This window comes from Leucoraja erinacea, chromosome 30 (genome assembly GCF_028641065.1).
Source record: "Leucoraja erinacea ecotype New England chromosome 30, Leri_hhj_1, whole genome shotgun sequence".
Classification (NCBI taxonomy): domain Eukaryota; kingdom Metazoa; phylum Chordata; class Chondrichthyes; order Rajiformes; family Rajidae; genus Leucoraja; species Leucoraja erinaceus.
In genome coordinates this window covers 10,828,820-10,855,298 of record NC_073406.1, presented here as the reverse complement: position 1 = coordinate 10,855,298, position 26,479 = coordinate 10,828,820, and the positions used below count along the sequence as shown (strand labels likewise).

Here is a 26,479-nt window from a genome sequence, read left to right as displayed (position 1 = left end):
AAATGTATTTCTTTTTTACAGGATTTTGAAAAAGAAAAAGAAATAGAAATTAAGGATAAATTAAAGGAAATGCTTAAAGGGAATAATCACAATGAATCATACTTTGACAGGACAGATGAACAGAAATGTATTTGTGATAGCAGTGGACTTTTTACTTGCCAGGTGAGCCTTGTTAATTTTTTTCTGAAATGGCTGAAGAAGCTAATGTGAGAATCATGTACTACTCAACAAAGAGAAGGTGGCTGACATGGCGAGTGGGTGGTTTGTGAGGTGGTTGGTCTCATTCACTGCTTACACAAGACCTCCTTGTGCTTCTAATGTTTAGCCTTACAATTCTCGGTATCATCTGAATGCTCCTTCTCCACTTTCAGCTGTCACATGCCAAATATTCTTGGCAGTCGTTGAAGATATTTTGTCTCTGAAGCATATTTAGGGTCACAGTGATCAAATAATTTGATTTGAGGGATAAATATTGGCCTAGATATTGGTGATAACCTGTTTGGCTCTTTTTTAAGTTGGTATTGGTGATTTCTCGTATCCACTGGACAAGGCAGTTGGGGTTCACGTCTAATCTGAAACGCACCATTTCCATTTGGAGTGAACCACAATTTGTCAGTGCCTCATTGGAAGATCAACCAGGAAGTTGTGCTTATGTCCCTGGTGTAGAATGTGAACAGATACATATGGAGCATGTATTTTAACCCATATTCAGGTATCTTCCAGCCTTTCTGCATTCAGTTTGCACATTTGGATTCAAGTGACTGAACAAGAACTCAATTGCACTTCCTGCAAACAATATTCACAAAGTCTTGCTATTTAAGCCAGCTCATTAGCCAATCTTCTTTCAAGGCTAAACCTATTGTCACACTGAACAATAATCAATTGAATTGTTACTCATTTTCCAGGGGCCGTTTGATAAACAAACTTGTGGGTCTGAGCATTCAATCAATCCGTACCGTTGCAAGGAACACAGAATTATGTTTAGAAGTTGGAATTTCGATCACAAGTAGGTGATGAAATATTTTTAACATTTCAAGACTGAAATGTACATCATGTCGCCATAATTTAAAGATAAAAAGAACTGCAGATGCTGGTTTACAAAAAAGATCCCAAGTGCTGGATTTACAGCAGCATCTCTGGAGAAGGTGAAGAGGCCTTTTTCAGACTGACAAAGGTTTGCGAGCTGAAACATTGCTTATCCATGTTCTGCAGTGATGCTGCTTGACCAACTGAGTTACTCCAGTTCTTTGTGTATTTCTAGGCCATAATTTGTGTATGTCAATGGAAATTCGTCATTCGCATTGTCATTTATACAAGTACAGTAGATACGATGGAAATATTGCTTGCAGCAGCATCCCAAGTACATGGACTCATACAATACACAAAACCTTAAATTATCCTAGGACAGTTTAGGGCCAGGCATCTCCTTCAGTCTTGGTTGGACATAATGCAGACACACTCCCAGACATCAGTGTTGTGTCAGCAAGCTCACGTCTTGTCCTCGCTGAAGAATAGTGTTTGATGTTGATGGAAGGAGATAGTTGGTGCTCAATGCGACCTACAAGACGATCCAAAAGTAAAATACAAACAAAAACTGCTGATGTGGGAAAACTGGTAAAAATTGAACATATTAGATTTTATTGTGGTCAAAGATCCCTTGTTGGAACTCATCAGAACCCTATGATTTGGGGGGGGGGGGGGGGGGGGGGACGACGACGACACAACACTGATGTCTGGGAAGTCGTCAAATTGAATTGTTAACTATTTTTCTCCGTCCATAGATGCTGCCTGACCTGCTGAATATTTCCAGCAATTTCAATTTTTTTTATTCCATAACAGATGAACATTAGCAGGGATAACATATTTTAAGAACATTGTTTGTTGTTTTCCCCCATGAATAAATGTTAGCTTAATTACAAATTACAGCTATTAATAAAAGATCTGCATTACTTTAATATCTGTTTTATCTGCAACTGAGTGACAATATTATGAAATTCATCCCCTATTAGGCAAAGCTCTAATTTGCACTTGTTACTTTGCAAATGTGTGCAACACTTGAAAGATTGAGATGTAGATATATTATTTTTATCCTTAATTCAGTATTTTCTCCACAGGAAAGAGAGATCCGTTATTATTTCAAATATCATTAATGCTGCTGAAAATATGGAGAATAACAATACCAAAGTTAACGATACCGAAGTTTTACAATTCTACGAAGAATTGTTTACCATGAAAAATCTGAAGTTCGTTTACATTGTCTGTCACGAATTAACCAAGCATAATATTCCTTAATGATTTATCTCTGACCTGTAAGCTAACTTTAAGAAATCATGTAACGAATGCAAATTATTTGTTGGCTTGATCATTTTATCATTGATTGATTGCTTTTGAAGGCAGATTAATTTTAAACAGATCTGAATTTCTGAGGCAGATTATTTTTAAACACAGCTGAATTAAAGACAATTATATCTCATAGCATAATATTAATACAGTATCATAAAAATGGCAGATGTGTGTAGTGTGGTGGTTAAATGACTGGAATAGCAGCAGAATACAGAGACAGCTGTGGTAGCTGAAGGTTTTAAATTTGGGTAAATAAATTTGGAGTGAAAGGTAAACTGGTAACTATGAGATTACTGTTCATTAATGCCTTTCAAGGAAGGAAATCTGTTGGGTTCATCTAAACTGGCCTATAGTATGTGATTCCAGATCCACTAATGTGGTTGGTTTTTAACCGCCTCTACAGTTCAATGGCAATCTGTGATGGACAATAATTGTGGAAATAGGCAATCATGTTCACATCCGATGAATAAATGGATTAAAATAACCTGGATCTGTTTTTGGTTTTTCTACACAGTTTCGATAGCAATGTTTGATTATGGAGGATGAAAATGTCTCACCTCCTTGTGTGTGTGTTGTTTATGTCCAATCAGATGTACTGTAAAAATGTCCACTGTAGATTCAAAGTAGGGCTGGGGCAAATCGCACACAGAATTGTACACTGAAATGAGTCTTGTGTGGGTTCCCATGAAGACCTGCGTGAAGAGCTTGTATTTCCTGTTGTGTTTGAAAAATCACCGGATTCAGACAACAGAGTTTCAATAACAAGTTATTACACTACCAAATAGGGCACATAGACTCACTTATCCCCCCCCCCCCAGTACACAGCAGAACAACAAAACAGTAAAGCAAGCCAACAAAAATGTACACAAAGTCAGTGAGGTTGAATAGTTCAGCATTATTTTGAATCAAGAGTTCCTAATAAAAATATATATTTATCTCCAGACTTAATCAAGCAATAATATACAATATAATAAGATAAACGACGAAGGTTTGATTGTTTATTAAAAGATTTATTATTTCCAAATTGCACCTTTATAATGCACCAGTTAATTGTTAACTTTCAAGTACCAATTTTCTATTCGTAGTATGAAGTTTGAAAATAAATTGTTTTGCAGTCAAGCCTGTATTTTGGTGTAAAAGCAGCATTGGACCACTTTTTTCCACTATTAGCCCGTCACTTGGATTTATCCTGATCGATTCTGGACAGAAGATCTTGCTCAGCCAGGCAATTTCATAGACAAGCAACAAAGCTGAATTGTAGCCAATCTTCAGCATGAAACCCGGGCCACAATGAGACCGGACCATACATCAAAGCTGTTCAATATTTTTAAATGTTTCCGAAAGATATATTTAAAAAAACGATTCAGCTGAAAGACTATTTTCTTTTAAAAAGTAAAATGTCTTAAAGCATAATTAATGGAAAAAAAACATTATTCACTTTACTTTATCTGCATCCCAACAATCCAAATTAAACTTAATAGGCATATAGATCCTAATACTAGATCCAGAGTGGATTTTCCTGGTGGAATTGCTGGATAATTATATGAGATCCAGGTTTTGCGCTTGAATTCCCACTAGATTCGGATAGTAACTTTGTCCACACTCTTAACACAAGTGTTATGTCTTAACAACTAGAGGTGCATGTACTGTAAAATACTGGCAGTTCTACACCAAAGTACACAGGTTTTGAATTTTGTGTTTCGTAATACTTCAGAATGGTCTTGAAACACATTATCTAATATAATGTTCTATAAATCAATTGTAGAAAGGATTTCAATAATACTAAACTACATAATGAAAAGACTAAGGGCATCATATTTACAATGGAAAGGAAGCATTAATTTCCCCAATCAAGTATTTCCAATATCATTGATTCCACTTGAAGAGCAGAGTGAAGGCTGGGCCGGATACCAAGAGGCGGCTCGAACCAAACCCTATTGTACACTTCCTACTGAGACTTTCAATACAATACAATACAATTTATTGTCATTTGAGCCTCAGTGAGGCTCAAACAAAATTCCGTTTCCACAGCCATACAAAGACAATTTCCTACAGACATACACACAATTTAATTCACACAAACATCCATCACAGTGAACCCACTGTGATAGAAGGCAAAGTCTTTTCTCTCCCGTTCTCCATTTCTCTCCCGATATACAAGCCCCAGGCGGGCGATGCTAAGTACCACGGCCATGAAGCCGTGCCATGTACGTCCCAATCCCGCGACACGGGCTGGATAAGTCGCGTTGCGGGAGCTCCGGGAAGCGGTCTTTCCCCCCGAACCCGCGAGCTCCCGATGTCCCGACAGTCCACCGGACCTGCGGCTGCATTGCTGGAGCCTCCGAGCCCCAGGAGTCGAGTCGCAGCAGCGAGTCACCACCGCTCCCCATGCTCCGAGGCCGGCCAGCCCCACGATGGTGAGTAGTCCGCAGTCTCTCGAGCCCCCGGGTCGTACAGGTTGGAGGCTGCTCCACGGTGCAAGGCCCCAATGACAACGGAGACCCGGCAGGGAAAAGGGCGGGTCTCCCGGACAGGGAAGAGATTTTAAACCGTTTCCCCCGCCCCCCACATATACACATTTAAAACCAGTATTAAAAAACACCAACACTACATTTAACTAGACAAACAAAAAAAAACGACAGACAGGCTGTAGGGGCTGCTGCAACGGGTGAGTCGTGCCGCCAATATTTATTGTGGCATTGGCAGGATATTGATGCAGCATTTCCTATACAAGTTATCTGGAATAGAGCACTCCGTCCCTTCAAAATAAATATATATTCAACAAATGTTCTACTTATTTTTCTCCCTTTCTCCATAAAAGATGTGGTAAGGTCACAGAATATAAAAGTAATTTTAATAAAACAAACTTAAATATCACCAAAACTGCTTACAGAAAGACAGAGAATAATTGAGTAGAATAATGTGATTTTGGTTGACCCCATCTCTGCTATTTTGTGACATATTCTGGAAAACTGTTAGTCATCTTTTTTTTCTGTTACCAAACACCTACAATATTAATAAATAAATGACACCGATCAAAAGTAAAATATTTTTTTAATTCGGATTGAACAGCCTCAGACAAAGAGAGGACTACTGGGTGAGATTCTGGCTTTTTTTTTATTGCCGTTTTGTTCTTGTATGGTGTGGTAATCGTTTGAAACTGGAAAAAAAGTTGTCCTTTCACTTCCTTAACATTGACTGCAACATTTTTCCTGCATTTACAAATATCACATATTATCATATACAAGTAATTACAAACCCTTTACTAGATTACCATGTATGAATTTAAACCCACAAAATGTTCCTTCATAAAAATGATTGGATATCATTCACTGATGAATCTACAAAAAAAAAAAATCCAAACCTTATGATATTTCAGTCCTCTTCCAACTTAAGATAATATTCAGCTTGATACTTTCAACTTAAGGCAATAAGGAACAAGGAAAATACACATATATACAATAAAAAAAAATGCTCCCATGAAGGAGTTAATCCCTGATTTAAATTGCAGTTATGATTTTAAGTAGGAAGGCAGTTGGCTACCATTCACGCTAATATCGGGAAAGGCTTTGCACAAATGCCAAACCTAACCTGATCTTTGCTTCCATTTTTAACTTTAACACCAGCCATCATTACTTTGATACTGGTCTATTAATAGACTGGTATATTAATACAAATATATGTAAATGCTAGGGGTATTTTAAGTGCAGACAAATTAATTACAAAAGATACAGAATTAAAAAAAACACAGAATGTAGGTAGAATAACCAAGCCAAAACATCAAAAATGATAGTTCCACACATTTATGATATTATAACAGCTACCATAATTGCTTCCAGACAAACAAGTCTCTGCTATAATTAAGTGTAAATATCGGATGGACATCTTTGGTTTGACGGTACTGGCTAATGGTTTCCATTTGTGCTTTTACAAGATCATCACAAACACTTCTCCACCACGTCCGGTGCATTTTGTAAGACAGGATTTACTTTTGTTTCAGTTCCCACAGGCACCTTTCAAATCAAAACAGAATATTAGTTACTGGACTTGTATTTGTCATTGGCCGTAAGACAGGCTGAAATAAAGTCAGTACCAGGTTTGAATTCTATCAAAACTTCAGAAGCTTTTCGTATTTAAATTAGAGATTAAATTTAAGGAAAAGGTTTAGAACACTATCAGGGGAAAAAAGCACTCAATAGAAGGACAAAGTGCTGGAGTAACTGAACAGGTCAGGCAGCATCACTGGAGAACATGGATAGATGACGTTTCAGGCAGAGACCCTTCTTCAGACTCATTTTGGGGCAGTGGTGTGTGGGGGGGTGGTGAAGAAACTGGATAAGGGGAGAGGCAGGAGAAAGCATGGTAGGTATTAGGTCAACACAGGCAAGGGGAATTATTTGTCATGTGGTTAGAACATGAGCCTGAGATAAGAACAATAGGTGTGAATCAATTTTTTTTCGCTGCCTTGTGCCCATATCCATGCAAAGGGATCCTGACCCCTTCTAGTGCCTCCAACTCCCATGTAGGTCATTAACTCTCTCTTGGCCTTTGCAGCTATCACTGTGACATCCAAACGCTGCCACCTATCCACTCGCTCACCCTCTCTGACCTAGACTCATCCAAATGTACAGAAAACCTTTCACCCGGCTCTGTCCCTCCATCATCGTTCATTCTTCCGCAGTACCACCAATCATCTACAGGCCCCAAACTTACCACTCCCCCTTTCCACTTTATTCTGCCAATCGTGCCGCTACACTCAGTCCTGATGCAGTGATTCGACCCAAAATATTAATAATTTCTTCACCCCACCTTCCCCTACACCCTCCCACAGATTGTTTGTAGCTCTAGATTCCAGCATTTGCACTCTCTTGTATCTCTAAAAAGCAAAAGACTTGTAAGAACAAACATGCGAAACATAAGAGGCAGAGATTGAAGGATTAATAATGAGGAAAGGAACTAGCAGAAGATTTAAACAAATACTTTGTGTCTGTTTTCATGGAAGATCAAAAATCCTCACAGAAATACTGGAGAACGAACGATCAAATGCAAATATAGTAAGAGAAATTAGGAATAGTAAAGAATTCATTCTGGAGAAATAAACTGAGCTTGAAAACTAATACATTTTAAAGTGACGATCTAGTTCCAGAGGTTTTTATTTTAAATGGAAAAATTCTATGGTCTCTGGAAATAGACCCTGCATATTATGGCAAATGTGTCCTCATTATTTAAGAGAGGAAGAGAACAAACAGGAAGTGAGCTACCCATTCGCCTGGCATTTCTGGACTATCTTCATTTCTTAATTTATCTCCACCCCAACAATCCAAATTAAACTTAATGGTTGTCACACTGGAGGATGTGCATTTCTGGACTATCTTAATTTCTTAATTTATCGTACTAATCCACCTTCTCCAGATGTAGTGCCTTCTCATGGCCTATGGTGTTGCAGTCCAGTTATGATGGAATACTGATTTCAGAAAATAATCAATGCCACCACACAAATCAGAAATTCTGGGTATAAAACTGAGGAGAAAATATGACGAAACAGCCATTTAGAAAAAAACCTTTAAAGACTGATAAGGATGTGAGCAATTTCCAAGCACGGTAAAAATCCAATAGTCTGTAATCCAATTGTTTGAAAATCCCACGGTTGGGCATCTGGCTCGCTGGGTGAAATCTCCCGAGCTCATTGTTTAATTTAAATCAAATGAAGCCGAGCTGCGAAAATAAACAATGTTCCCATTTGCTCCCTCCCCATGGTTTCTCAATGGTCCAACAGCTGGGTCAATAAGGTCCAGTTTCTAACGCTCACTTTAAATTCACCGGGAATCTACAGTATTTCCTCAGTTTTCGCTTTGAGTTGTAGATCAGGTTATACTTCACTAATGAAAACCATGAATAAAATTAAGAAATGCTACCAAGTCAGAAATACCACTCATTTTTAAGGCTGTTTGATCGAAAACTATTCTACACATTGAAAATCACAACAGCAAAGTTAGACAATAGTATTAGCGTACCTCATTTTCTGATGGAGGTAACACTCGTGGCTCCTTTTCTGTCTCATCTGTCACCCAGTCTTCTAGTTCTTCATCCTCTTCATCTTTTGCAATGAAGTGACGTCTTCTATACTCTCGCCTGGTGACAGAATCCAGGAGTGGTACTGACTGTGGAAGATCCTGAAACATCCATTGTGTTGTTTTCTTACAAAAGGATCAATATGCATTCCCCTTCCTTAGTCAAAGAAGATTCTTTACCGATCAACTTGGTCAGTGGCATCCCAGCTGCCTCCCCACCACACAAACTATCTACATTTCAGGCAGCGTCAGGAAAGCATCCACCACAATCAAGGAACGCTTAAACCCTAGTCATTCCCTCATCTCCCCTCTGGTAGAAGATACAAAAGTTTGACAGCATGTACACCAGATTCAGGAACAGATTCTTTTCTGCTGTTATTAACTAATGAACGGACCTCGCACAACCTACCTCATTGCAGCCCTTGCACTTTTCTTTTTAAAATCAGCATTTTTTTCTATAGTTGTAACACGATATTCTGCACTCTGATTATTTTTCTTTTGGCACTATCTGTTATAGTGTGTATGGCTTGATTGCACTCGTGTATGGTCTGATTTGACTGGATATCATGCAAACAAAGCTTTTCACTCTATCCTGTTACATGTGACAATAATAAACCACCACCAACAGGCATAAACTGCAGATGCTGGAAATCCTAAAGAAGAACAGAAAATGTTGGAAGTACTCAGCCATTAAGGCAGCATCAGTGGAGAAAGAAACAAAAGTTGATGTTTCAGGTCAACAACCTTTCATCATAACTTCAAAAGTGACAAACAAGCATGTTCACTTGCAGAGGCGAGAAGGAGTTTGGGGGTGTGGGGTTTGAAGAAAGGAAAGACAAGAGGAGAACAAGGGACTTCTGTGAAACAATGCAGACCAAAGTTGTAACAAAGGTTTTCAAGGCAACAATTACATTGATATCTGAGAGTTGGATATATAAATATCTGATAGAAAATAAGAAGGAAATTGAAAACAAAGTTCAACCAACTGCAATTGTGGAGAGGGAAAGAAAATATTAGCTAGTTCAACTGAGCCTGACGTGATTTTCCTGGTACCGTAGGCATTTTTCCTACATATTCTGGAGGTTCTCAAGTAATGGTTGGGAGAAGAAGTTGGAGAAATATGAAGTAAGTGTGCTCTTACTGAATCTGGTGCAATCTTGACCTCTTTCAACTGATGCTACTTGATTTGCCGAGTCCTTATCATTCACTGTTTTCGCCTCTGTTGGTTAGATATTGAACGCGGACTTGGATGCAACAGAGGTTGAAGTGTAATTCCGCCACCCGTCACCCACAGTAAAATGTGTCCTTCATTGTCTGTCATAATTTCTTCAATGGGTCTATGCCCATCAGGTGAACACACATCTCATTTCGGATAATTGTAGGCAGTGCTTTTTTTTAAAATTTAAAGGCATAAAGGTTTTTGCCGGTACACACAAATAATAAACAAATGTGTTGCATAGCCAGAAAGCGAAATAATGATTAGCTTTTTAGAGGTGCAACATCACAACATCAAAGAAATTCACAATCTACTTTTATCCACTGATGATGTTAATAAGGTGCATTGGGAGATAGCTGTGAAGATTACATAGTGCACTGCTTTAATGTCAAGTCCCTCACTAAATTTGCAGTGGTCTTGAAATTGTCCCAAAAATATATATTTTTTAAATTAGAAAATAAAATGTTGCAGTTTCAGCTGAATGAAGTTATCAGCAACATAAATCATACCAGTAGTTTCCAACAGCTGCAGTTAATGTGAAATACAAATTAACTACTTAAATATGTTCTTTTGTATATATATCTATGACAGGATTTCTTTCCAATCATGATTATGGTGAAATTCTGATTGCTTTTCATCATCAAATCAAAAAATCCAAGCTGAAAGACTCCTTACAAAGAATATGATGTTTAGTTTAGTTTAGAGATCTAGCACCGAAAAAGGCCTTTCAGCCCACCGAGTCCCTGCACATTAACGGTTTCCTCACACACTAGGGATGACTTACAATTTTACCAAGCCAATTAACCTACAAACCTGTACATCTTTGGAGCGTGGTAGGAAACTGGAGTTCCTGGAGAAAATCCACGTTGGTCATTTGGAGAACGTACAAACTCCGTACATACAATACCCGTAGTCAGGATCTAAGCTGGTATCTGGCGCTGCATGGCAGCAACTCGACTGTTGCGCCATCGTGCTGCCCCAATGTTAATGATAGACTTTCTTAAGATTGCCACCAGCTATACGTCTTAGCAAATTTTGCAACAAAAACCAAGGCACGCACCTCTGGAAGGAATCAGCCATGGGAAATATTCCAATGCTTAAATCTTGAAAGTTAATTTCAGCTTACATTTATGTAGCTACAGTGATGCAAGAAGCATTGACTATGAAATGTGGAACAACAAAATGTCCCAAGTGTGAAGTCAATATTCTAACCTTAAAAAGTCATAGCTTTCACATGACCAATATTATATTTAGAAATATTTTACAAAGAGAACTTAAGGTGAATTATCACATTAACTCTCTGATATTCTAATGGACTAAAGCTGTCAATTATGGAAATAATATAAAAGAAACAAGGATAGAATTAAACTCTAATGTTAATGCACTGAGTGACCTCGCAGTATATGTGCAATGTGTTCTGATATTGAAATTTGGTTAATTCAAGCAACAGAACACAATCTCAGAAAAAAGATTTCAATGGCCCCCTGTTGCTATATCGTGAACTTGCCACGTCTGGCCAAGACCAAATTCCTGTCGCTGTGAGTATACGTATATGAAGGGATTCACTTCTATAAAGTGCAGGAAGACTGTGGAGGAAGATGGCTTGATCATTAAAGATCCTTTATGATTTCAACCTTTTCCTTAAAATATTTTCCATTCTCTATTACATCTTACGTGTAGAAGATAAATGAATAAAAGAGGAATAACAATTATTATTATTACTGTTTTAGCACTTACTTGCATAATCTCCACATTCCCAAAGAATTTTCCAACAGGCATGGGCTGATTGCTGTCCTCGTCCAGAAAAATGCTGTTATCTACTTTGAACGAGTTGCCTTGTGACTGGTCAATCTCCATTGTATCACTCCTTTCCACATCATTATCTAGATTTTCTATTTTCTCAATGTCTTCCTTGCCTTCTAACACTGGCGTAATGGATGTTTCTGTTGGCAGACAATTATTATTGTCCATTTCTTCAGTTTTTGCTGCACGCTCTTCATGCTTTTCTGTCACTCTCCACTCCAAGCTGGTGGGGGTCGGTGTCCGATTTTCCTGAACTGCAGTGTTCACTTCCGTGCATATTTCATGAGTAGCTGGCTTCTCGTCATGTTCTTTCGATGTATGTGACTGTTTGTGAGGAAGATGGACAGCAGTATCTTCCAGTTCCTGCTCAGTAACTTGAGTTTTTTCTTCTGTCCGTGCTTCCACTTTTTCATATTTCTTCTTTTTTGAGGGTCGAATATCTGAATTGCAAGCCGACTTGTCCAATGGAAGCAGTGCTTCACATGAAGGCTACAGCAAAAACAAACCACACACATTCACTAATCACTAGATGCCGTAAATGTTTCAAATACTAGTTCCATTAGGAATATTAGAGGATCTGAATTAGCTATGAGATTCTATTCCCCCTGTGACAGGCCAACATAATATTTTGATACGCTATATGGAAGAAGCAAGGCAGCCAATATGTTTTCATCCGTGGCAATATATTTTAGTTTAGTTTAGAGATACAGCATGGAATCGGGTTCTTCGGCCACCTTGTCTGTGCCGATTAGCAATCCCAGCACACATACACTATCGTCCAAGTGACAATTTTACCAAGCGAATTAACCTACAAACCTGTATGTCTTTGGATAGTGGGAGGAAACCGAAGTACCGACAAGGAAAAACAATTAAAAAAAAATGTTGGAAGATTGACATAATTTATATGGAAATATGACGAAAAAGACGAACTTCACCCTTATCCCTCACTAAAATTTGAACAACTCTACAGTCATTGCTAAATAAATGTGACCAAATGTTTTGGCAATTTTAAACAGATTTTAAAAAGTGACTGTGATTTTAAAAACATGCCTGTCACACACAAACAATAATAAAACCGGACATAACTTTAAACTTGAAATTGATCTCAGCAGTTAATTGAACTTGTTCACCTAGATCTCTCCAGGGCATCAATTCAGAACTTAATACGCAATAATCACTCATAACAGTAACAAATAATCTTTTCAGGTATAAAAGTAAATGACAGCACAGTCGGGTATCAAAAAATTGCAGTTGCTGAAATCTGAAACTAAAACAAACAAATGCTGATAAAGCTCAACAGGCAGGCAGCATCTGTAGAAGGACAGTGGCGCAGCGGTAGCGTTGCTGCTTTACAGCGCTTGCAGCACCGGAGCCCCGGGTTCACTATGGGTGCTGTCTGCATGGAGTTTGTACGTTCTGCGACCTGTGTGGGTTTACTCCGCAATCTTTGGTTTCCTCCCACACTCCAAAGACGTACAGGTTTATAGGTTAATTGACTTGGGTTTGTGTACTTGGTATAAGTGTAAATTGTGTAGGCTTGTGTTAATGTGCGGGGATCGATGGTCGGGGTGGACTCGGTGGGCCCAAGGGCCTGTTTCAGTGCTGTATTTCTAAACTCTGAAAAAGAGGAACTGTTAAGGCTTTGGGTTAATCTGATTTTACCTCCCCATTAAATGTTTGTGATCCTGGTCCTACAGCCTTTGACGGCCAAAGATTTTAAATATATTTCTCCTTGAAGAACTGAAAGCAGAAGCATTATTTCCTGCATACTCTAGTAGAACCACAACTAAATAATGTGACTTGGACCCCATTCCTCTGGCTCTAGTCTGTTTAAAACGCCATGTACCATAATGCGTGTCAAGTGTGAAGTGGCCAAGCAATCTTTAAATCAGCACATTTGCAGTGAATGGGATGTTGTAAAAAGCTACTTCCATCCGGAGTGATCCATATTTTATATCTGACAAATGAAATCAGTCTTTTTTGCTGACTGACTTCAGTGATGTGTTGTGTGGGAAGGAACTGCAGATGCTGGTTTACACCAAAGACAGACACAAAATGCTTGATTAACTCAGTGGGCAGACAGCATCTCTAGAGAGAAGGAATGGGTGATGTTTCGGGTCAAGACCATTTTTCAGACAGAAATTACAGACAGAAGTGATGTGTTCACTGCTTACTAGTCATCACATGTGCACTAACATGTAATGCCCTGAATACGCTACGCCCATACTGTGCAGTTATTCCATCAGATTGTTCCAATTGTAGTTCTAATTGTAGTTGACTGATGTCATAAGATTCTGTTGCTAAGGTGAAAAGCAATAATTTACTTTTCCAGACCATTACAGCGGGTGACATCATAAAAGACTGCTCCAAATGGATTATTGTAGGATGAATATCCCATTCACACGCAATCATTGCAAGGATTTACAACTCAAGTTCTGTTGGTTAAAGTAATTTGGAAGGAAAATGAACCTTGTTGTCGAATATCTAAAATGTGTTAGGAAATGAAGAACGATTAACTACCTTGAACATTGGATACCTGAGAAGAAGGACATGAAGAGATCAGATTATGAAATAGTACAGTATATACAAAGGTTGTTTGTGTTTTTGCTCAGTATTGTCTGCCATGCTCAGAAAACAATGTTTATATGTTGCCAAGCCAAGCAAACGAGTGATCCCATTAAGTTGTTTCTGTTTGTCTCACAGAGAGTGAACAAATTGTTCCAAGACGTACACATTTCATTTGCCCAAGTTCAGGCTGAGCGAGGTTTGTAGACACCTACGTTTTCTCAGTGCTGGTTTAACTCGATGAAATTATATAGTCGAGCAGAAGGAACTTCTCAACTTCCCGATGCTTGTCCAGATAAGATCTTACCCGTATGCAAAGATCAGTGGACCATGAAACTGGACATGTAGTTTTGTTTTTAATGTCACAGTGCCTACTTTTTTTTAACTGCAATCACGAACTATGAATGCACATTTTTGTTGTGACTTTTGCTATACAGCACATGCAACATGTAGACTGGAGTGATCAATCCACGTGCAGTTGCGATTTGACTGCGGTGACTGAGGCAAGTTAGTTTCATATTAATAAAGAACAGGAAACACTGCTGACAGAATTTCTAATGGCTGCCCCCACTTCTGCTTTTCAAAAGGGATCCTCAAAGTCTTGAAGATTTGTTTGGACCGTGCATAAAATTGGTAATTTCAGGGAACTGCACTGCATATTAAAAATCACTTTCTAGAGAAGAAATATAGGCTTTGGGCATCGATCATGGCAAGGGGAAGGACAGGAGTCAAATACCATGCCATGGTGGCAAAAAAGCACCAGTGGAAATGGGAACTTCTGCTCAGGAGGATCCATCCTCAAAGAATATTCAGGCAGTCCATGTTTACTTTTCTGAGCAACAATATCATTGGCAGTGAAGGTTGTCCAAGATGCAGGGTGAATAGCTGTCAGAACTGTACCTGGATTTTTCTAATCAGTGTTCAAGCATAATAATTCTTAATTTATTTCATTATTGTTCATTCCAGGCAATTACAGCATACATAGCATAGGTCCCCCCCACCCACACCCTACTACCCACCCACCCATACACACAAAGAATAATCACTTTTCTTACCCCCGGTGCTTTGTGTGTTGAGCTGCCATCCTTGATGTTCTGTTTGGAGGCTGCAGTGTAGAGCACCTTATTCTGAAGACGTGCAGAGCGCCGGACTCCAACCTGAAACAAGATGCTGGTTATATTATTTTATTAAAAATAAAATGCAAGTTATATTTGTTAGAAAACACATCTGTCTCAATCTGTGATATTTCAAGATTTAAGAAATACATTTTATCCTGAAACAGTAATTATGGATACTACGTACAATGCAGCTGCAACCTATCTCTGAATAGTTTAATGCAGCCTTTAAGACACCTCTACCTGGTATCAAATGATGTGTCTATCTTCAAAATATTTCATTTTTAGGTTTCAGTAAAACTCTGATAATCCACTATTGGATCATCCTGAAATCCCTCTGGTTTGGCTCACTCAGTATTGTTTTCTGCGCTTTCTTTCAACTAACTGGCGCAGGTTCCCACACACCCCTTCTGGGCCTCAGTTCATGCACTCTTTTTCGACTTGTCCGGCCCAGATTTCACATAGCCTTCTGACTCACCTGGGGCCTGGCTTTGGTGCACACTTTAAATTGAAAGGGTTAATTGGAAAATGTATAATAGTGTAACATTTAAAGAAATGGTCGCCCCAGGAACCGCTGGAAAAGAGGTGTCCAGACAGAAATGTCTGAGAGTGGCTCAACTGGGGAGATCTTGAAAGAACTGCCAACAACCGACAATGGAGGACATTTGTCAATGGCTTATGCTCCCTAAGAGGAACAAAGGGCTTAAGAAGAAGAAGATTTAAAAAATAAACAAATTAAATGTTTGTTAGGAATGACATCCAAATAGTCCAGAAAATCTCTAATTTCAACACCAAAGTCTTGAGCATGATGGATTGTGGGAGCTTTACTGGAGAGTCAATAATTTTTGAACTCTAATTCTATCCCCAATTTGTTTCAACAATTATGCATCGGTTCTCATTTTCTGTGCGGTCTTCAAAATCATTCATCTTGTGTCAAATCTTTTATTGTGTGTTTTAATATTATTTCCAAAAATTTCAATGCATAATGTGTATCTGAAAGGCAAATTGGAAACATGATCCCTGCAACATTTTGACTGAAGCTCACAACATTAGCACAAGTAAATCAATTGACACTGTATCCTATTCACTTTATATTCACCATTACACCTCCCATTTAGTCTTTGAGTGACTATGGATGAAGGTTGGCTTTCTGCCACAAATCTTATTCTTTAGGGTCCCCAGGCATATTCTCTTCTCAAACATGAATTTAAAGTTGTAGATGTGTGACTCAGGTTCATCCCTGCCAGAGTTTATAAATCCAATAGAGAAACAGTCATGTCATAATTACAGCTTTTCAGTTGCACAAGGCCTTTGTGATTTCTTGTTCGTCGGGGTGGTGGGAAGCCCGTCATGGAAATTTGCTGAGGAATGAAATGAAGGCCACTATTGTAAATGTACAAAGTCACAGCTGAGAAGATCTTCAAAATGTTCAAGAAGGAACTGCAGATGCTGGAAAATCGAAGGTACATAAAAAAGGTGGAGAAACTCAGCGGGTGCAGCAGCATCTATGGAGCGAAGGAAATAGGCAACGTTTCGGGCCGAAACCCTTCTTCGGACATCTTCAAAGTGTTCATTTCAGCTGACAATAACAGAGAAGTCCTGACATTATGGATATGTGGTTCCTATTGATACGAAACAGTTAGATTTTCTGTGAGACATTGTCTACCAAGGTCTTCTTCACAGGGTCCTTGAGACCCTCTGTATTAATATTATTGTGTCAATGTTTCTCTTGCTGTCATTGTTTTAGGGTCCGGTTGATGAAAATACCAAAGTGAATTAGGCAACAGTTGGCTCAACAGTCAATGGCACAGGTTCGAACAGCCACTTTATTTTACCTTTTGCAGGCAGTCCTGAAATTCCAATACAGTTATATGAATTTGATAATAAAACTGCAGCTTGACTAAAGTAATTCTTTCCACAGCTAAAGTGACTGTGTAATTTATGAATCTTTTAGGTTTCATCATTTCCTAATGGAAATTGACTAACTTATCAAATTGAGGTGGACAGTCCCCGTGCCACATAAGCATATATTCAAAGGATTGTTGTTTATGTTATGTTTTAAAAAAAGATGATCAATATTTGTAAGTCTAATAATACTAATTCCTGAACTAAAAGTTAAATAAAATATATTCAAGAAGAACACTTTCCCAATTTAGTATGTTAGATTTCTAATCTTATATTTATCCCTCAAGATATTTCTATTTTTAAATTGTGTTTTCCTCTCTGCAGTGACCTGGGTTCCCACTAGCAATGAAGAATCCATACATGGAGATTTCTACAGAACAGGATTAGTGTCAAGGTGAAGCACCCAAACTGAGAAAAATCACCAGGATATACCATAGAGTTTAAAACATTATTTCAGAAAAATAGCAAAGTGGTAGATGGTTGGTGGTGGACGGATAAATCATTTTATAATCATAGTTCTTTACAGTTTTGCTATGTTATTATGATGAGTATTTGTGAAAAATATTGTAAGTTTCATGTACAAATAAGATGGCATGATTCTGAATTACTGGCAGCAGGTTTATTTCCTGATTTGGCAGAGTTAACTCTCCTCCAGTACGATGCTATAATTATCCTGAATTATGGAAAATAAATAAATATCAAATAGCAATCCTCTTCACAGTCACTCTCCAATGTGTGTACTGCTCAGTACTCTGTAAGGCATGGTAGTAATTGATAGCTTGATTGCAAGCATAAACAGGCACTTTGCAACTGTTGCAGAGAATTATACAGGAAGATGACCAACCATTACTTTATGTATAATAAATTAAAAAACAATCACATACATTCCTGCTCCTTATTCCACTCCACTGCGACACCATCAAAAAACTCCACAAGGGCATAACAGAAAGAGTAGGAATGGGCCAGTCAGCCCATGAGCCTGGTCCACCAATTATTCTGAACATCAACCATTCATTCTTGACCTCATGCCACTGTTCCCACATTTTCCTCAACTCCCTGATCAATATCCATCTTGAATATATTCAGTAATTCCACCACTAGAGTTCTCTGTGGAGAGAATTCCAAAGATTCACACCTCTCTGGACAACAAATTCACTTTAAACACACTTTTTTCCCATATTGTACTCCATCTGCCAACTGCTTGCTCACTCATTTAAAATATCTTTAAGCCTTGCTAGCATATCTATTATTGCATCATTAGCAAATTCCCTACACTCGGTCCCTCCATCCATCAATATAGATTGTAGGTAGTTGATGCCCAGGTACTGAACTCTGTGTAAACCTGCTAGTTTCTCATTTCTGATCTGAAAAATAACCCATTCATCTTGACTGTTTTCTATTAGTTAGATATTTCCCTCAATTGCCTTCTGGAAATCCAAATATATTACATCTAATAGTTCTCTACTGATCATCCTATTTGTTACATCCTCAAAGAACTTCAGTGAAGTTGTCAAATGTAACTCAATTAGAATGTTGCATTCACTGTGCAAGCCCACACTTGCCTGGATGCCCATTTGGTGAAAGTACTTAAAGCTGTTGGAGTTCAAGTACTAAGCTGTAGCCAAGCATCTTTTGGACAGAACAAGCGAAATAACTGAAGAAATGATTTAGTCAATATAAAAATATAAATTATGATTACATATTTATATCTCCACCCTGAAAACCTGACGTCAACTACACACAAAGCTTCTATACATGAGATAATTTAAGACAGACATATTCCTTTGTTAATATATTCACTAGCCTATTCAACCAGGCATGTTTTTGGAAGCAAAGAAAAATTAAAAAAACTTGACTGGCTCTCAATTTTCCGTGGAACACAGTTTTCATCATGAAGCTAAAGTTTATTTGTAAAGAACGCGTTTATTTTCCAGATGAGAGTGCAAATAAAACCCGATAGCGATGTACGTTATTGTTATATTTGTTGAGCAAAATGACAATCAACATTTTGAACTGTGTAAAATCAATTTTGCAAATGTCTTTAAATATATTTTATTAGCTCAATGTACACATCATTGACATTAGCTGCCACCCACTATTCAAACGACAAACATGTACGACCGAAAACTTTTAGCAACTTTTAGCACAAAATAAATCCAGCATGTCAATGGTATCTGGTGTCAGCGTGGAAGAGGCATATTCTGCCCCCCCAACAATTACATTTTAAACTACTAATCGTCCTTCAGTGGCGTCCTTATTATTTCCAGGTTACTTCTGTTCCAAATCAATAGTCAATAGTCAAATTTATTCGTCACATACACAATGAAGTGCAGTGAAATGAACTTGCCAGCAGCAGTACAATAAAAAAGAACATACAATAAAAAATGTAACACAAAACATCCACCACAGCATTCATCACTGTGGCGGAAGGCACAAAGTTTAGACCGAAATCAACTTCAGAGCAATGTTTATGCTAGCCCGCTCCTGGTGGGGAAGGCCAACCGATAGGACAGACCGAAACCGAACACACTTCCTGACTTCTGACGATTAGTCGAGGTCGCAACAATAGTTTGTAAACATTATTCGGCCGGTAGAACGACAAGGTTCGTGAAATGAAAGAAGGGATTGTTTAATTACAGATTTACTTTGTTTAATTACAACTTGAAAACCTCAGTATTTGAGAGGAAGCCGCGATTAAAGACCCAACTTTCTGAAGCCAAACACTTCAGCCGCCGAGTCACAGGTTCAGAATCTCAAATTGCATTTTCACAGCTACGGGGATGTATAATGAACAATCAGCCAGCTCTTACCTGTTTCGTTTTCATATTAGATCAAAATCGCGATATGTTTGCTATCTGCGTACATTCGCTGGGTTTTAACTGGGTCGCCAGAAGCATTGGAACTTTCTGCGTGGTTCAACCTCCAGACAGAACGGACTCAAGTCACAACCCACTCGACTAAGCAATGGCCTAATTCCTGTACTCATTGGGCAAACGACACATCCATCACTGCCCATTAATTAGTGACAAGCATAATCCAAACAAGCTCAAAAGGGCACCTTTCTGACGCTGTGCCTGAGACAATAGGACTTTTGTCATTAGAAACTTTTAACATTACTGTAAAATAGACAAGTGGGAAGAGTCCAATGCAGTAGATTGTTTATCTGGTTGCCTCGATCACCGCCATTTTTGAGAACGGCAAACGCTGAAAATGTCAATCATCCGGCATGTGCTGCACAAATTGGAAACAAAGCCTTGGACTGTTCTGACAGATGTCAACTATCCATAATGCATCGTATGTGAACGCACAAAAAGTATTGAGAATAACAACCCTTGCCTTCATTCTTCTCACTCTATTCGCAATATTAACAGTTATGATATAAAGTTAACAATTTAAAAACAATCTACTGCATTGGACTCTTCCCACTTGTCTATTTTACAGTAATGTTAAAAGTTTCTAATGACAAAAGTCTCAGGCACAGCGTCAGAAATGTGCCCTTTTGAGCTTGTTTGGATTATGCTTGTCACTAATTAATGGGGGTCACATTATATATTTTAGAATAAAACTCGAATTTAACAGTAACTTGGAATTCAGTAATGTATTGCAAACAATTATATGTACTCCCTTTCTCAACTGATGGCCTGTGATTTTCTAACTAATTATTTCAGATTAGGCTATTTAATTTGTGAAGCGATATTTACATGTTTTTTATATAAGAGCAGAAGGTCATACGACCCTTGGTGGCAGCACTGTCATTCAGTAATATAATCTCTAATTTGATTTTGGCTTTACATTCACTTTCGGGCTTGTTACCTTCTTTGACAACCTTAGAGTCTAAATATCTACCGTAGACTCTGCAACATTTTGAGAGAATGCTAAAGGACCCCAACATTCAGAAAATAAATTCTGCATGTTATTCAGTAACTATCCCCGCCTGATTTTAAATTACCTATAAAGAGAAAAAAAATCTCAGAATTCAATCTTTTTAACGTTAAATGGTTCAAAGAGATCTTTCACTTCTCAAAACTCCAATGAGCGTGAGGCAAACCTGCCAGGAAGGCGAAGACACAAGAAACTGCAGATTCTGTAATCTTGGTTAGTGCTGCACAAAGTGCTGGAGTAACTCAGTGCATCAGGCAACATCTCTGAAAGACATGCATAAAGTGGCTTGCAAAAGTTTTCATACCCCTTGAACTTTTCCACATTTTGTCACGTTACAACCACAAACGTAAATGTATTTTATTGGGATTTTATGTGATAGACCAACACAAAGTGGTGCATAATTGTGAAGTGGAAGGAAAATGATACATGGTTTTCAATTTTTTTTACAAATAAAAAACTGAAAAGTGTGGTGTGCAAAAGTATTCAGCCCCCTTTACTCTGATACCCCTAAATAAAATCCAGTGCAACCAATTGCCTTCAGAAGTCACCTAATTAGTAAATAGAGTCCACTTGTGTATAATCTAATCTCAGTATAAATACAGCTGTTCTGTGAAGGCCTCAGAGGTTTGTTAAAGAACATTAGTGAACAAACAGCATCATGAAGCCCAAGGAACACACCAGACAGGTCAGGGATAAAGTTGTGGAGACGTCTAAAGCAGGGTTAGGTTATAAAAAAATATCCGAAGATTTTTTAACATCTCACGGAGCACTGTTCAATCCATCATCCGAAAATGGAAAGAGTATGGCATAACTGCAAACCTACCAAGACATGGCCGTCCACCTAAACTGACAGGCCGGGCAAGGAGAGCATTGATCAGAGAAGCAGCCAAGAGGCCCATGGTAACTCTGGAGGAGCTGCAGAGATCCACAGCTCAGGTCGGAGAATCTGTCCACAGGACAACTATTAGTCGTGCACTCCACAAATCGGGCCTTTATGGAAGAGTGGCAAGAAGAAAGACATTGTTGAAAAAAAGCCATAAGAAGTCCCATTTGCAGTTTGCCACAAGCCATGTGGGGGACAGCAAACATGTGGAGGAAGGTGCTCTGGTCAGATGAGACCAAAATTAAAGTGTTTGGCCTAAATGCAAAACGGTATGTGTGGCGGAAAACTAACACTGCACATCACCCTGAACACACCATCCCCACTGTGAAACATGGTGGTGGCAGCATCATGCTGTGGGGATGCTTTTCTTCAACAGGGACAGGGAAGCTGGTCAGAGTTGATGGGAAGATGGATGGAGCCAAATACAGGGCAATCTTGGAAGAAAACCTGTTAGAGTCTGCAAAAGACTTGTGACTGGGGCGGAGGTTCACCTTCCAGCAGGACAACGACCCTAAACATACAGCCAGAGCTACAATGGAATGGTTTAGATCAAAGCATATTCATGTGTTAGAATGGCCCAGTCAAAGTCCAGACCCAAATCCAATTGAGAATCTCTGGCAAGACTTGAAAATTGCTGTTCACAGATGCTCTCCATCCAATCTGACCGAACGTGAGCTATTTTGCAAAGAAGAATGGGCAAAGATTTCAGTCTCTAGATGTGCAAAGCTGGTAGAGACATACCCCAAAAGACTTGCAGCTGTAATTGCAGCGAAAGGTGGTTCTACAAAGTATTGACTCAGGGGGGCTGAATACTTTTGCATGCCACACTTTTCAGTTTTTTATTTGGAAAAAAATTTGAAAACCATGTATCATTTTCCTTCCACTTCACAATTATGCAACTTTGTGTTGGTCTATCACATAAAATCCCAATAAAATACATTTATGTTTGTGGTTGTAACGTGACAAAATGTGGAAAAGTTCAAGGGGTATGAAAACTTTTGCAAGCCACTGTAGGTGATATTTCGGGTTGAGACACCCGACCCATCTGAAGAAGCTTCCCAACCTGAAACGTCGCCTATCCATATCCTCCAAAGATTTTGCCAGACCTGCTGAGTTACTCCAGCATTTGTTTTCTACGTTTGTGCCAATTTTAAGCGTGTTTACTCAATGTAAACTCATTAAGCTCTCTTAATTCCAGCATTCACCCAACTGAACATTTTCTGGCATCACATTTATGATTCCATCTGCCATTTATTTATTGTGGGTGGAACCATACATTAATGGTGATCGGTGACAGAAGAGATCGCAGATGCTAGAATCTAGAGTAAAGCATAAAGTGCTGGGAAAACTCAGCAGATCAGGCGGCAGGTCTGTGAACGGAATGGACAGGTAACATTTCGGATCAAAATTCTTCTTCAGACACTGAGGAAATCTACATGGCTGTAGTAGCAAGTCTGGGTCAGAACATGATCGAAGATCAAGTGGGCAGCAGAAATCACAGAGGGGGAGCAGTGAGAGGATCTTACAGAACTCCCTTGGAGAGAGAACGTCTTCAAAATAGGCATTTTTGAGGGGATTTTGTAGTGGAGCTGTAACATGGAGATACAAGAAACTGTAGATGCTGAAATCTTTGAACCATGTAGTTTGTGAAGTGATGTGGTCCTTATTCCTTTTATGCTGTGCTCTTGGGTGTTCCAACTACACAGCTTCAAGGTTTGTATTGCTATCCCAAATGCTCCTTTTCCCCTTGAATGATCATGCGCAAAGATAGCTAGGTATCATTGGCAATGCACCATCTCACACCTCCATTTGAGTCATGAATATTCTGAGAAGCGCTTGTTTTGAGGTAAACTGTTCTGAACAAAACATCCAATCCAAGGATCCTCCCCCACTTAAATCTGGTCTATCTACTTAAAAAAGGGTACTTGTGATGGGGGAACAGCAATGACGCTACATCACATTGGTTTGCAGGATGAGGTGGTAGTTCGATGAGAGAAAATTAAATAGAGGATCTATAGTCTCCAGCAAAGACAAGAATGAGAGCTGATCACAGACAAACTGCATCAAATTGCAGAATGATCTGCGTTGGAATGGTCAGACTCATCATGCAACGGTGAAAGCAACAGGTGTCCTAAACTTTCTGAGGCGCAACTTTCATCATTGTTCAACTTCTGTCAAGGAGAAGCTATACTTCACCCTCGTTAGACCTCATTTGGACTATGCAGTTGCAGCATGGGACCCATACACAAATAAAAAAAATTCTTCCATCGAACGTGTCCAAAGACAGGCAGCTCGATTTGTTACTAACACCTATGAGAGAGAAGCGAGTGTCACCAAACTTCTGAATTCTCTGGGGTGGAACCCTCTCCAAGACAGACGTGAAGCTCACCGTTTGACCTGTTTTTACAAAATGTTAAATGGTCAGCTCGACATAGACTACAAGACCTACACCAAACCCAAACCAATTAGGAGCAGACGAGGGCATTCGATCCAATTTGTGATCCCAGCTACAAAGACAGATGTATACAGCAATTCGTTCTTCCCCCGCACAATTAAAGCATGGAATAATCTCCACCCAACTATAGTTACCCAACCAGATGCAACTAAATTTAAAGTAGCTCTTTCTTCCCAATAACCCTTTCTGGCTTAAGCCCTCCCTTCACCACCTCCAGTTTAAATTCCATTTGGAATATTTTGGGGGACCAAGAAACCAAAAACAGATAAACATGACATTTTTTATGAGGCTTGGCAGAGTAAATGCAGATATAAACAGAAATTACCAAAAATTACCAAGGATACTCAGTGGCTGTGAGAGAAAGCACAATTACCATTTCACACCAATGTTCATCAGATGCAAATTGATGTTTCCTCTGCTTGGGAAGTCAAGAACCAGTGGCCATAGTCCCAAATGGCGACGCAGGAAACGGCAGATGCTGTAATCCTGAGCAACAAACAAACGGCTGGAGGAACTTAGTAGGTCAGGCAATGTCTGTAGAAGGAATATTTTGGGTCAGGTCTCTTTTTCAGGGTCTGAAGAAGGATCCCAACCCAAAATGTCATCTGTCCATTTCCTCCAAATTGGCTTGATCTGGTAACTTCTTTCAGCAGTTTGTGTTTTGCCATATTCTCAAATAATTGGAGCAGAAACTGAGAACAAATTTCTCACCCACATTGGGGTAAATCTTTGGAATTATGTTAATAATCTAAAATGAAAACATGCTGTAAATATTCAATGGGTCAGGCTGAATCTGGGAAGAGAAATAGTTAATATTGCTGGTTGAAGACCCTTTGTCAAAACTGGGAAGGAAATACAAAAAATGTGTGAAGCTGCAGAGTGGGGATTGCCCTGTCAGGGTAAACCTGGGGTGATCATAGTGAAAGGCTGTTATTATGGCTATCTGTTCAATGAGGAATAGGAGCAGTTGGAGAGTGAGAACATAGACAAATTAATATGGCGAGTGTGAAATGAAGGTAAGGACCAAATCCATCAGAACAGTCTGGATGTTTCTTCTTTATTCCAGAAAAAAATACAAGCTCAGCAAATATGAAAGATAGATGACTGATGCAGCGAAATAAAGTTACGTTGTTGTGGAATTCACTATCACGTCCCAAACACTGCAATGTGCCCAAACTTAAGATGAGACACTGTTTCTCAACAGAAACAGTATGAAGTAGCCTTAATGAGTCTGAAGAAGGGCCCTGGCCTGAAACTTCATCTATCCATCTTCAAAGATGCTGTCTGCCCTGCTGAGTTACTCCAGCATTTTGTGTCTCTCGCTGTTTCTCAAACGTGCATGAGGTTGGATTATAACACTTTTGGAGGCCACGGATCGATAGATAAGAGAGGGAGTGGGTTGGAGAATCACACTGAAAGGAAACAAGGTCTCACATGTGGACTGGCAAAACAGTCACTCAAATCCCCATGTTAACTCTACCGAGATGCCACCACCCTTTCCCTGCCTCCTTCTGACGACGGGCCTTTGGACTGAAACTTTTAAGTTTGTTTCTCTTCTCGAAGACTTGCTGCGTTTCCAACATTTTCTGTTTTTACTTCAATCATTGAGGGTATACAAGACAGTTAGATATACCCTTATTTTCCTTCTCTCTCAGCCCCCCACCCACTCTAGTTCTCAGACTAGTTTCACGGCCCTGATTAATTTTACTGATTGTATGCCTCGTTGTCAACTTCCCCTCAGCCAACTATGGACCATTCTACATTTCCTTGATCACCGTCTGCTTTGATCTGTCGTTTTCACACTTTACGTTCTCTTTGTACCTTTCCATATTCTCAGTATCCCTCTCCCCTGACTTTCAGTCTGAAGAAAGGTCTCGACCCGAAATGTCACCCATTCCTTCTCTCCAGAGATGCTGACTGACTCGCTGAGTTATTCCAGCATTTTGTGTCTATCTTAGATATCAATGCATATCAGTTCAGTGCAAGAAAGAGACGCTGAGGTAACGTATTGACGATCTTACTGAAGGGGCGAGAACGGCCTGTTGCAGACTCCAGGCCTTCATCAGGGGCCGAGACCGTCTCCATGGCAACCCAAGCGCGGCGGCAATACCACAGCAGGCATCCTTGGCGGTCTGGGCTCTACCTCATCAGACAAGGATTTTGCAGAATTTGTAAACCCCGCACCGCAGAATCCAACAAGCGTGGATTGACACCAGGTTTCTGCATAGGTGTCGGCGCCGC

The 26,479-nt window shown here is 39.3% G+C and overlaps 2 protein-coding genes across 5 annotated transcripts in view; one reads left to right on the top strand and one right to left on the bottom strand.

Annotated features, from left to right (window-relative positions):
• The window catches only part of dffb (DNA fragmentation factor, beta polypeptide (caspase-activated DNase)), a 27,883-nt gene extending 10,238 nt beyond the window's left edge, over positions 1 to 17,645 (top strand). The window contains exons 5-7 of one of the 3 annotated variants that reach the window (XM_055659407.1): positions 22 to 162; positions 906 to 1,006; positions 17,343 to 17,645. In XM_055659407.1, the coding sequence (XP_055515382.1) occupies positions 22 to 162; positions 906 to 1,006; positions 17,343 to 17,361 (261 nt within the window). In that variant the 3' untranslated portion in view covers positions 17,362 to 17,645. Of the gene's footprint in view, positions 1 to 21; positions 163 to 905; positions 1,011 to 2,114; positions 2,828 to 17,342 lie in introns of those variants that run through there. The other 2 variants (XM_055659406.1, XM_055659408.1) reach the window with 2 other exon arrangements.
• c30h1orf174 (chromosome 30 C1orf174 homolog) lies at positions 5,381 to 26,479 on the bottom strand. Of its 2 annotated transcripts, none has more exons than XM_055659403.1 (5): positions 26,260 to 26,479; positions 15,054 to 15,155; positions 11,368 to 11,922; positions 8,358 to 8,516; positions 5,381 to 6,356 (listed from the first exon to the last, which is right to left on the bottom strand). In XM_055659403.1, the coding sequence occupies exons 1-5, from the start codon at positions 26,299 to 26,301 to the stop codon at positions 6,282 to 6,284; spliced, it is 933 nt and encodes a 310-aa protein (XP_055515378.1). In that variant the 5' UTR covers positions 26,302 to 26,479; the 3' UTR covers positions 5,381 to 6,281. The 2 variants fall into 2 exon arrangements, with proteins under 2 accessions (XP_055515378.1, XP_055515380.1); XM_055659405.1 differs by lacking the exon at positions 26,260 to 26,479 and adding an exon at positions 19,829 to 20,199.

Bases quoted from the DNA above. Each gene is read 5' to 3' on its own strand.
- c30h1orf174 (XM_055659403.1), bottom strand. From the start codon at position 26,301: ATGAAGGCCTGGAGTCTGCAACAGGCCGTTCTCGCCCCTTCA. The intron at 15,156-26,259 runs GTAAGATCGTCA...ATCTTGTTTCAG, and splicing joins AGGCCGTTCTCGCCCCTTCA to GTTGGAGTCCGGCGCTCTGC. The intron at 11,923-15,053 runs GTAAGAAAAGTG...TTTTTGCTGTAG, and splicing joins CAACACACAAAGCACCGGGG to CCTTCATGTGAAGCACTGCT.